Here is a 12,237-nt window from a genome sequence, read left to right as displayed (position 1 = left end):
ATTTCAGGGCGGATTTCTTGCGTTCCTCCCGTGATTCTCAATTTGATCCGCCTACAGGATAATTACTATCTTGTTCGGCGTTAGAAATCGAACAAAATCGGAAGGTATTTTGGGAGAAAGGAAAATAGCCAGAGAGAGAAGGGAGTGGGAGGTTGAAAGGGAGAAGAGAGGGAGAAGAGAGAGGAGAAATGGAGGTCGAGAGGGATAAGAGAGAGGGAGAAGCGAGAGAGAAAAACGGAGAGCGAGTATGAGAGAAGAGAGGGAGGCATGGAGACGAGAGAGGGGATGCGAGAGAGAGGGCGAGTCCAAGAGAAGACCGAGAGACGGAGGCTGAAGACTAGAATTTGAGAGAAGAGAGGCAACAACGATGTCGGGGGGTGGGGGGGGGGGGGGGGCGTAGGAAGACGAGAGAGAGTGCAGGAGAGAGGAAGAAAAAAAGGGAAATGAGGATGTGCGAGAGAGGGCGGTGCGAGGAGAGAGAGGGGAAAAGCAAGCGTTGCGCGTCCTTCATCTCAAAGAAGATCAAATATGGCCTTCTTTGTGATGAAGGATTTTAAACCGTGGAGATGAAGGACCGCTTCATCCCTTGCATCGAGATGAAATGTCATTTGCACTCCACTAACTACTTGGAGATAGATAAAATGGAAGAAATTCTCCACCATGCAATGCAAGAGACTGACGTTACATCGTCTCTTTCATCATGATTAATGACTCTTTCCCTCCTATCATTACAAAATTGGAGGGAAGAGTGGGAAGTGGCAACCTATCTTTGTTTAAAGAAAGCAAAAAGAAACGAGAGGGGGATACTCGCCCTTCGTTAAGATGATGAAGGAGGATGAAGAATCCTGTTCCAAAACATGATGGAGAGGGAGTTGAAGCCTTGCCTTTCCCACCCTTCCACTAGTTGTTGGTATGTGGAGTTTGGCTGAAATTCTGTAATCTTTTTAAATTGACATTATTATGATGTAAGAAAGATGATGGAGAGGGAGTTGAAGCCTTGCCCTTCCCACCCTTCCACTATTTCTTGGTATGTGGAGTTTGGCTGAAATTCTATAATCTTTTTAAATTGACATTATTATGATGTAAGACATAAGTCAAATAATTGTCAAACCTAATTGACTTCAATTTAAAAAAATTCAAAGTACTTTCCACGAAATGCTGGAAAGGTTTTTCTAGTCCTGTTAGTGCACCCCAAAGGGAAATTGATTTCACCCCTACTTACCCAAAAATGTTAGTGATTGCATACGATGGAAGTGAAAGTGAATTCCGACCTTAAACCCAGTTCATTTACTTTCACTTGCTCGCTAGATGCTCTCTATGTCCTTCCCTCTCCGTCCTCCTCTCTCTCAAGTCAACCCTTTCGCCATGCTGCCTCTTCTCGCCGTCTCGTCAAACCCTCTTCCCACTATCGAAGTATTTTTATTTTTTATTTGTTATAACTAATTAAACTAATAATTTATTTTACATCATAATTATATTATTAGTTTATACTACACTAAAACGTATCTTATGTTATTAATACAATATCATTTTTATTTATTTATTATATTAATTACTGTTATTACTATATTAAATTATCAAGTTAAGAGTGATAATTAAGATTGTTAAACTAAAAATTTGATTAAGTATCTAGACATTATAAAAGTAAATATTTTGTTTGAGTATTCTATATTTTATAATTAATTAGATTAATTATTTAAGTTTTAACTCGTAATTATTGTATTAATTTATACTAAACTACAATATATCTTAATTTATTTATAAAATACCCTACTTATTTATTTATCATGTTAATATATATTTAATATTATATTAAATTACTAATTATGAAAGTAATTAACTTTTAATTTCCCTGTCTCCCCCCCCTCCCTTTAGGTTGACCAAGTAAATAACTTTTTACTTTCCCTGTCTTCCCCCCTCCAATTAATTTTAGGCTTTCACTTCAATTCACTTTCAAACTGCTGACTTCCCTGTCTTCACTACGAACACCCCCATGCGTTTTAGCGTGTGGCTCCACATCAAGCGGTCTCGCCTTATCCTTTCCTTCATTTCTCGCGTTATCGTCCACTCTCCTCTCGCCCCTGCACAAAAGTCTGCCCCTGAAAATCCTACTCGCGATAGAACTCCGGTAAGAGATAGAGGATGGCATGCTTGTTGCCTCAGTTCAAGTGCCCCCCAGACACTCTTGCTATCTATTTCAGAGCATCACACCATCACACTTCGAACTGTAAGTGTCCTTCATCTCCCATGTTCTCCATTTCTCATTGCTATTTAATAGTGTACGACTTCTGGTTCTAGACATATTGCCTTGCTCGCTACTGGCGAGTTTTAGCTATTTTCTAGAGTCGGACTCCCGTTGTTGAATGCTGCCTGCTGCTATTGGATCCATTCGTTCAGCGGGTGCGCGTCCTGTGCTATTCCGCCGCTTTTACCTCAGCCCAAAAATTTTCATGATTCATGAAGCTGCAACATTGGCCTATCCCCTTCGTATGAATTTGTTGCACGACGTAGTGGGACTCTCCTCGGCAGTTTAGATAAATTAGTCCATTGTATTTTGACTAACACTGTCTTAGCTGTCTCAGTATGTCGACCTCTCTATTCCTCTCAGCGACAGTGAGTCTGCCTTCCATGGCTTACTGTTGTAGAGAAAAGATGGGTTTTAAATGAACGCCATCTTCTATCCTTCATTCTCACGTACAATGTATTAGTTCATTGGTAGTGTAGCTTCTCTACATTACAATTTGTATTTCATAAGTCACAACAAGCAAAATGCTTCATTTGATGCAAAACGGGAACGAAAATGGGAAATGCGCTAAAACAATTTGTAAGAAGTGTAAACTCAAGAAAAAAGGTCGGAGATGTCCGCGTAGTAGCTTTTATGGGACCTGAAGAAAATGTTCAAGAGACCATTTTTTACTTAACAGATTATTTCGACCAAAGTATCAAACAATATATATTTTTTTTCATTTTTAACCTTTCATTTTGAGGAGAATATATCATTCTTATGAAGTTTCCAGGAAAATTCAAAGGGTATTTTTGTATAACTTACCTAACAATTTTGGAAACATTTCTGTAGCATCTCCTTAGAATTTACAGGGTGTTTCCCGTAAACCTTATGAAGGATTTCGATTAAATTTCCAACATGTGTTTCTTTCCCAATTCCCTTTAGGAGTTTCTAGTAATGTGAGTTGGCTCTATGGTGCCCAATACTGTGAATTTTTTTCTTACTTACATCTTCTCTACGAGTTACTTCTGGTTCACAATTGCATAGGCAAAGTTTATGAAGTTTGGAAAACTACTCTGACAAGCTTTAGATGGGCAAAATGTTCTGATGATATCTGGGTAATTGTTATTTCTCTAAAAAAACTATTTTCATGAGTTCCTTTTTGCTAGTAGTGTACTGATAGTTTGGAGTCTTGACCTCCAATTCTTACTAGTTTTGACCCTTTTTTGTGGTTTAATCTGGTAGAGTAAATTAGCTAGTTCTGCAAATATTTTATTCTTCAAGTGGAAGCTCCTAACTGTTTGTGATAGCCATGCACAACAAAGGGACACTTGCATGATGCTACAGGTTTTTTATGTTGGCAATGTTCAATTCTGTTCAGAAATATTGAATGCTTCATTTCTAGTTAATAATGTAGAATTTTCTATTCTTAAGATTATTCTTGTGGACATAAGTAGGTTTATCTACTGAAGACTGACTTATTTGGTGAATCTTTCTAAATATATGTTTCTGGATTTGTTTTTGGATTTCCACTGTAGACATATTTGTTGTCATAAGTTGTTATTATTAAGGCTTCACTGGTTCATTATTATTAAGGCTTCACTTGTTTCCATTATTTTGTTTTGCTAGTTTGGGCAATCTTTCCATGTATGAGACAAGTCTTTACTCTTAACCATGTAAACCATGATACTGATTTTCATTTCCCTTTGTATTTTTTCGTCTTCATTCATAATCTGGGTTTTAACATTTTCCTTGGTAGAAATATCAGGTTTTGACAAAAAATTACAAGTTTCTTGTATTATTCTAGTATGCACTTCTCTACTCCCAATGAAATTCTTACTATTTTCAGAAAAAAACTAAAATGCTTCATTCACACGCTGAATTAGTAACTATATTCACATGCTGACTAACTTTCAAGTTTGGTTGGTTCAATCTGCAGCAAAACCCAGAGAAGTACTTTTCTTTCGGGTGCAATGTCTTTCATCCGCAACAACAGCTGTACTTGATTCAGAGAAGCTGCATATCCCTTCTTTAGAAGCACATTCAACTTCAGTAGCTGTTGTCAGACCCTTAACATATGTTGGAGCAATTGGTCCACCAATGAAGGTAGAAACAACAACGTCCATTGTCCTGGAAAGTAAAAGTACGCCTTCTTTTGTCCGCATCTATGATAATGACACAAAGTATTCTCTGTTGGTGTTTTTGCTGTCACCTTCATGCTGTAAGCTCACTTAGGCATTGTTGTGATAGTGTCTTTGAGATCAGAGGTGTAAACTAAGAGAAAATTGAAGTATAAGGCAACACTTTGCAAGAGAGGTGCACCAGTAGATTTGCATGAAAGGAAAAGAAGGAGATCAGAGCAATTGGTTGACTCCTCTCCCTCTTATTTCCCTAGTTGATCAATAATTACGGTACAAACAGAGTTCCCTTGAAGTTAAGCATACACAATATATAACAGTAGTGTGACAAGATTATTCTGTACTTAAGAAAACTGACACTCATCCTCTCTTAACCCCAGAACTTCAATTATGGCAGTAATTCAACTTTTCTCAACTAGAGGAATAATTTTTTTTTTTTTTAATAATGGCTGAGTCTGCAACCATAGAATCAGTTTCTCAATCCAGAGCTTACCTTCACTAGGAAATGATTGAGAAGGGAAGAAAAACTTAATTTGATTCCTCCAATGGGAGGAACAAGCAATTTTCCAAGGGAATAGGGATGATTTCTTCCACCAGAAGTGTCATACAGTTCTGCAGCACTTCAATAATCTTTAGAAACCCTATCCATAGCTAGAGACTCATTGAATTGAGAGTCGAAAACATAAATGAAACCTATTTCAGTGATTCGAGTAAAGACACATGTCTTTAAACCTTTGAGCAGTAGTGTGTAGGAGATCAGAAAATAATGATTTTCAGAGTGGAAGAAGGATCAGAAAATAGAGGTTGAACATCGTACTAGTCAACCCCTCATTATTCACTATATAATCACATGCTACATCTCCCAGTTTCTTATTTTCAATAAAACTGTAATAGGGAAATAAACTGGAATCCTATAAGGAGTCTTCTTCCCTATTATACTTCAACTCTATGATGAGATTTCCTTCTATTTTACGTAATATACTCTAACAATAGACAAGTGATGTTGTTAATTGTGCTCTCTCTATTGGCACACTTATGGAGGTCCCTGAATCATGTTAGCTTGTTACAACATTTACTGCTGTAAAATAATACTTACTCCCTAATTTCTGTTTCCTTGATTTCTTGTCAAGCAGATGAATTATGAAGCAACATTGGCCTCAGAACCTCTTCTTACTGGTGGTGAGGCTGTAATAGCTGCTGCTGCTGCGGAGGCAATTGCTCTGGCTAAAGCTGCTGTTGAAGTTGCCAAGGGTGCAGTGCACATGGCTACCACTTCTAACGGTGCATCCACAACGAAGTCAGATAAAAGTGAGGTGGATATTTCATTGGAAACTGGCAGTTCCTGTTTTGAGAGAGTCAGGTTCAACAATATGGAACAATGTGCTACAATGGCCTTTCTCAATTCCTCTGAAAGTCCTTTTCCAGATGACACTAGCATTCCATTAACAATTAAAGATACTGGAAGTTCTAGTCTAACTGATTATGAGGTTAAACTGTCACGTCTGCAACAGCATTCTCAAGGCATTGCCGTGAGGTCATTGCGGCAGAGTGAAAGAAAGGCTAGAAGGGAAAGGGCAGCTGAAAAGGCCACTACAAATTCTATTTCTATCAAGTCTGGTTCATCTAGCAGGAAAAAGCGTTCTAATTTACTAGAAATAGATTATTCTGATCCATTACGGTACTTAAGGGGCACTACAAGTACCTCAAGGCTTCTCACAGCAACTGAAGAGCTAGAATTATCAGCCGGAATACAGGTGTTGTTGATGAGGGACTCTGTTAATTCGAATATGCTTTCTATGTGAGAAACATCTTTTGATTTCCCACTTCAAGGTCTAATATGTTTTGGTCAGGTCATTCCTCCTGCAATATCAAATAATTATTGGTTGAAGTGTGAATTCTTCTTAATATTTTTGACCTGCGTGCTGAAGACACTGCTCCTCTCTTATTTCTGACAATATTTATGAGGTTACATTAAACAATGCTTTTACACATGTTTATGTGCTGTTTCTGTGTTCGAAATAATTTTCTTATTCCCACTGATGAGACAAATTGTGTCCTCTTTTTTTGTTTACCATATTAATTTTGAGTTTGCACTGCTGAATAACAGTCCGTATGAATTCAATCTCTTGGTCCTAGTTTATCTTTTTCAAAGAAAGTGTGTTTGGGGTTTTTGTTGCCTGAATGCATGCTTGGACTTGTAAATGTTCATCTTTGAGAATATTGGAAAATAAGTCCAGGGGTATTTTGGTCATTTCATCACATAAATAGATTTATTCTTCTATGTAATCTTGTTCTACATGTTGAATTGTATCTATGATTCAAGTTTCATGTACATTGGACATAAGGAGATAAAAGCTTGATTGTTTGAGTGAGGCCATTTTTGTAATTTTAGAGACTCACTTGATTAAATAGAGAGGGGGTTGTGCACCACCCCCAAGAAGCTCTAATTTTGAGTTTTCTCCATTGTCTTTTCTCTCTCTCTCTCTCCCTTCTCTCCTCTCTTCTACTCCTCAATCTTCAATTTTTATGTGGTATCAGAGCAATAGATCTTGTCTGGGACCCACCCAAGGTGAAAATTTTCCTTTGGAATGCCTGCTGCAACATGATCCTCACTGCTGACAACCTTATCAGGTGTGGCAACATTACTCCCGATCCTCTTTGCCCTTTCTGCGGGACGGAGGCTGAGACTATTAGCCACCTTCTCCTCCACTGTGGTTTTGCCTGGAATGTCTGGACTTATATGATCGACAGTATGGGCCTTAGTTTCTGCATCCCGCCCGACCTGAGTACCATGTGCCGCTTCTCCTTTGGGACCTGCCTTCCCAGTCTTGGCATACTATTGCTAGCTACTTGCATTGTTTTTGTCCCTTAGTGTCTCTGGAAGGAGAGGAACTCCAAACGGTTTTACTGTGTTTCCCGTTTTGCTGTTGAGGTATCCTATACTGCCATGAGGCTCATCTCTACTTAGATCCGTACTTGAAAAGAATTTGCTTGCCTCTCTTGTGCCCCTACCCTCACCAATTGGAAGATTATTGCTTAGATGTCTGTTCCCTTTGTTCCCCGCCGAGTTGCTTTTTGGGTGCCTCCTCCCACCGGTTATTATAAGCTTAACTTTGATGGTAGCGCCTTTTGGAATCCGGGTTTGGCTGACTTTGGTGGGGTAAATTTTTATTCCGGAGGCACTGCTATTATATTTTACTTTGGTCCTTTCGGCATTGTAGACTCAATCACTGTTGAGTTCTTTGGGTTTCTCCACGGCTTGCACATATTTCAGGATCGATTCAGAGGTCCACTTATTGTGGAAGGAGACTCCAAAGTCGTCATCGGATGATGCTCCACCTCATCTTTCCCCCATTGGCGTCACTGACAACTTTATCTTGATATTATGGATTTGTTTCCACTATTTCTTGTACTTGGTCTCATGGTCTTAAATCAGCCAATTCGGCTGCTGATTTGTGCACTAAATTGCCCTCCCCCTCTTCAATCTCTTGTTTTTAGGGGAGGCCTCCCTTGATGTTTTCTCTTTCTCTTTGAAATAAAATTATCATTATTTAAAACAAAAAAAAGATCTTGTCTGAGAGCATCTTCTATCAATCATCATCAACTTTTGAATGGGGCGATTTCTTTGAAGAGGGATTTATCAAGTCTCTCGGTTACTGGTTGGTGAAAGCTCAATCTTTTTCTCTTTTTTCTTTGCCATAACCATAGGGTTACTGGTTCTACTAATCATTGAGTGATCTCTTATGATTTGATTGCCCTAAGAGGGTTTATTCTTGTCTCCTTGGGATGTGCATCACCTATACCTGCATCATTGCTGCATCCTCCTCCTTGGGTTGATGTCAGCCCTAATTAAGGGTTATTTGGTATTTTTCTCTTGGAAATTGGTGGTTATGTACAAAGTAAAGTTGTTTGAAGCGCACACATCCTATTTTGCCCTAACCCTAATTTCGCATGTGAGGCACACATTGGTGATATTCTAGGAACTACTTGAGAAGTGTTCTTGTGTTGATTTGTGGATCTATACATATAATATGGCGGATTCAGGTGAAATGTGTACTCCATTTAGAGAAGTTTCAGGGTATGATGGAAATGATACAATTATTATTACTTATGAGAAATTGAAAGGGTCAAATTATCTCAACTGGGCTAAATCAGTCAGGATATACTTGAAGGCTAGGAAGAAGACAAAGTTCATTCGAGATGATCCTCCAATTCCGGTTGATAATAATTGGGAAGCAGAGGACAACCAAGTTATGACTTGGATTATCAACAACATTGATTATACATTGAGAAATTAGGAACTGGACAATGAAATTGCGAGAGCTATGTGGGTGTCCTTAGAGTCTCTATATGTTCAGGAGGGCAATCTTTCACGAGTGTATGAATTATATGGGCTTCTTTGGGTTGAAAAGGGGAAACAAAATAGTTACAAAATATTATGGTGCCTTTCTAGGTATTTGGCAGGAGATCAGTGTGTATCATCCATTCACTAAAAATGAAAGGGAATTAAAAAAACAACAGAATCAATTGCTGGTGGCTAAATTTCTTGATGGTTTAGGTGCTGAGTTTGATGAATCAAGGCCCAAGTACTAGCCTCTACTGAGATTCCTACATTGTCTACCACTTTTAACAGGATTATGAGGGTTGAGAAGACAATTGTACCCAAGGTGGGTAAAGATGTTAAGGTGGTTGAAGGTATTGCTCTTCATACCTTAGATACTATATCAGGTTCAACAAACTCCTCTAGAGGCCGTAAAGGTACTGGCAAAGATAGAGGTAGAGATGGTTCATGTTGAGGTAGAGGCCACAACGATGGTAAAATCTGGGAGGAAGTCTGTCCATTATGGATGTAACAACCATTACTTAGATGTTGGGTTAAATTTTGGAAAACTGCTTGGGCCAATTCTACTATCCATGATGGCAATGGGAATGTATCTGATATTGTGGTATCTGTTACATCGGGAGCCCTAAATAAAATGCAATAGTGAATTCAGCAACAACTACAGATTACACAGCGTATGGCTCAAATTTCAGTTGCTCTCTCTTTTGCATATGTGGCCCATAACTTTTGTTCCTACTCCTACCAGGACAAGTTCAGGTATGTCGACTTTCTATATGCATTCGTCACCATCCTGGGTTCTTGATTCAAGGGCTACTAAACATATGTCAAGTATGTCATATTTGTTTTCTGACTTGAAGGAGTCCTTGAATATAAAACTTATCAATCTTATCAATGGGTCTATTTCATCAGTTCAGAGAGTGGGTACTGTCACTTTAGCATCTTTCATGTCACCTCACTTAGCCTTACTTGTCCCTAGGTTTCCTTTGAATCTATTACCTGTTAGTCAGTTAGTAAAGTCTATGAACTGTTCCCTAACATTCTATCCTACTCATTCTGTTTTTCAGGATCTTGTAACGAGGAAGACGATTGACTTTGGTCGGTAGAGAGGCAGATTGTATTATTTGGTGAGCCACCTAACAAATGATACATTACATGTACAACATTCACCAAACTTACCTCTACAGTAACATCTGATTTTAGGTCATCCATTTGCAGCAAAACTAATTAAAGCATTTCTAGAATTTTCGTCCAACATTTCTTTTGACTGCGAGTCATGTTAACTAGGCAAGCATGACAAGAGTTTGTTTTCAGTCTCACATCATAAAACCAATCAACTATTTGAGATTGTACATTCAAATGTCTGGGGTGGTCTTTATCCTGTAACTTGTCAGTTTAACCATTGGTATTTTATTTCGTTTATTGATGATTTCAATAGGTGCACTTGGATTTATCTCCTTAGGGAGAAGGGGGGAGAAGTTTGAGGTTTTTGATGTATTTCAACTTTTTTATAATAATAAAAATATTAGTGTGCTGCCTCAATCCATACTTTGCGTACTAATAATGGTCTTGAATTCATGAATCAAAGATTTCATAATGTTGTCAAAACCAAATGATCATTCATCAAACATCTTGTATATTTACTCAACAAAATGGAGAGGCTGAACATAAAAATCGTTATTTACTTGAAGTTGTTCGTACTATGATGATTCATATGAATGTTCCCAAGTCATACTAGGGAAATGCCGTACTCACTGCATGTTTTTTGCTCAACAGGATACCTTCTTCTGTTCTTGAAGGTAAGATTCCTATTTAGGTTCTATTACCATCTATTCCTTTGTTTCTTGTATCACCCTGTGTTTTTGGTTGCGTTTGTTTTGCTCATGTTTTGGGACCTTCTAGGGATAAATTGTCTCCTCGGACCATTGTGTGTGTCTTCTTATGGTATTCTCAAACACAAAAAAGATATAAATTTTTATGCCCATCGACTAGGAAAACATTTTTATCTGCGGATGTTACATTCTTCGAGAATGTTCCATTTTTTGAGTCAGATTCTCTTGGGACTGTCCCTAACGTTTCTTCAGACCCCGGATTGGTTATTCCTCTCCCAGTTGATGAGTGCATTCGACTTTCATAGGGTATCACTGTCGAGAAACCTTTGTAGATGTATTGGCGTAGATAATCGACTTCTTCTCAGGTTACAGATCCCTCTCTCACACCAGACCATGACTCTAAATCGTCTAAGGATCCTGAGGTCAGTAACTTACACCTTATTGCACTCCGGAAGGGTGTCAAAAAAGGTACTCGTTATCCCTTGTCTCATTTTGTCTCTTTTAGTTCCTTATCTGGCAGTTACAAGAAGTTTACCTTGTCAATTTCTACTTGCACTATTCCTTCTTCAGTGCAGGATGCCCTTTTGTCTCCCTAGTGGAAACAGACCAAGGATCTTGAGATGGAAGCATTGGTAGTTCGAGGTACCTGGCAATTATGTGAATTACCTCCAGGGGCTACAATTGTTGGTTGCAGATAGGTGTATACAGTGAAGTATAATGTTGATAGGTCTGTTGAAAGGTATAAAGTCTAAAAAATGCTCCCAAAATAAATGGTGTTGATGTGATTGAGACTTCTTCCCCTATTGCCCGACTATCTTCTGTTCGTATATTGGTTTCTATTGCAATGAATCAAGGATGGATCCTATTCCAACTAAACATAAAAAATGCTTTCTTGTATGGTGATCTAGAAGAGGAAGTATATATTGAGAAACCTCCGGGATATCTATGACTTAAAACAGAGTCCGAGGGTTTGGTTTGAAAAATTTAGCCAGGTGGTGATGTGTATGGGGTGCTCGAGAATCCATTATGATCCCAATCCTTGTTTGTAATGAAAAGGTATCTGGGATTATAGTATTGCTGATGTATGTAGATGATATTATCTTGTCAAGCATTGATATATCTGGTATTGAAGAATTTAAATTCCACTTGGCAGCTCTTCCAAACTAAAGATTTGGGGCTACTAAAATACTTTTTGGGGATTGAAGTGGCAAGAAGCAAGGGAGTTGTCTTGACACAATGGAAATATATAACATATATGCTATAGGAATATGGTCTTTTAGGAGCCAAGCCAGTTGATACTCCAATGAGGTAGGCCATGATTTTCATGATGATCAAAGTGCAGAACTGAATGATAAGACAATGTATCGGGGATTAGTGGGTTAATTTTTATATACAACAGTCACTAGACCTGATATCTCATTTGCAATTACTGGAAAGAACTTAATAGGAGGAAATTCAAGTTCAAATCTTCACCTATTGAGGTTCTGACAGAACAAATCTCTGGCCAAATAACTACTTAGCTCCTCAACAGAAAAGAATTCAGAAGTTTCAGTGACACCAACTTAAGGGGAAACTGGCAGATAATCGCTGGTCTCTCCCAGCCCTCTCGCGCCCCGATCATTGGCATCTGGACCCCGCCTCCGATTGGCCATTTTAAGCTTAATTTTGATGGTAGTGCTCTCAGTTGCCTGGGTCCAGCAGGTT

The 12,237-nt window shown here is 38.5% G+C and overlaps 1 protein-coding gene across 1 annotated transcript in view; it reads left to right on the top strand.

The window, feature by feature from the left end:
* Positions 1-2,057: 2,057 nt before the first annotated feature.
* The window catches only part of LOC137934509 (RNA polymerase sigma factor sigB-like), a 30,228-nt gene continuing 20,048 nt past the window's right edge, over positions 2,058-12,237 (top strand). The window contains exons 1-3 of the mRNA XM_068778895.1: positions 2,058-2,227; positions 4,164-4,330; positions 5,496-6,116. Coding sequence (XP_068634996.1) covers positions 2,143-2,227; positions 4,164-4,330; positions 5,496-6,116 — 873 coding nt within the window. The 5' untranslated portion in view covers positions 2,058-2,142. The remainder of the gene's footprint in view (positions 2,228-4,163; positions 4,331-5,495; positions 6,117-12,237) is intronic.

The sequence above is a fragment of the Aristolochia californica genome, unplaced genomic scaffold (genome assembly GCF_029961685.1).
Source record: "Aristolochia californica isolate CCGP_79_NKW_82.1479 unplaced genomic scaffold, dmAriCali1.0.hap1 SCAF_6, whole genome shotgun sequence".
NCBI lineage: Eukaryota > Viridiplantae > Streptophyta > Magnoliopsida > Piperales > Aristolochiaceae > Aristolochia > Aristolochia californica.
Note: the sequence above shows the minus strand (reverse complement) of the source record. Positions and strands in the feature narration are given on the sequence as shown.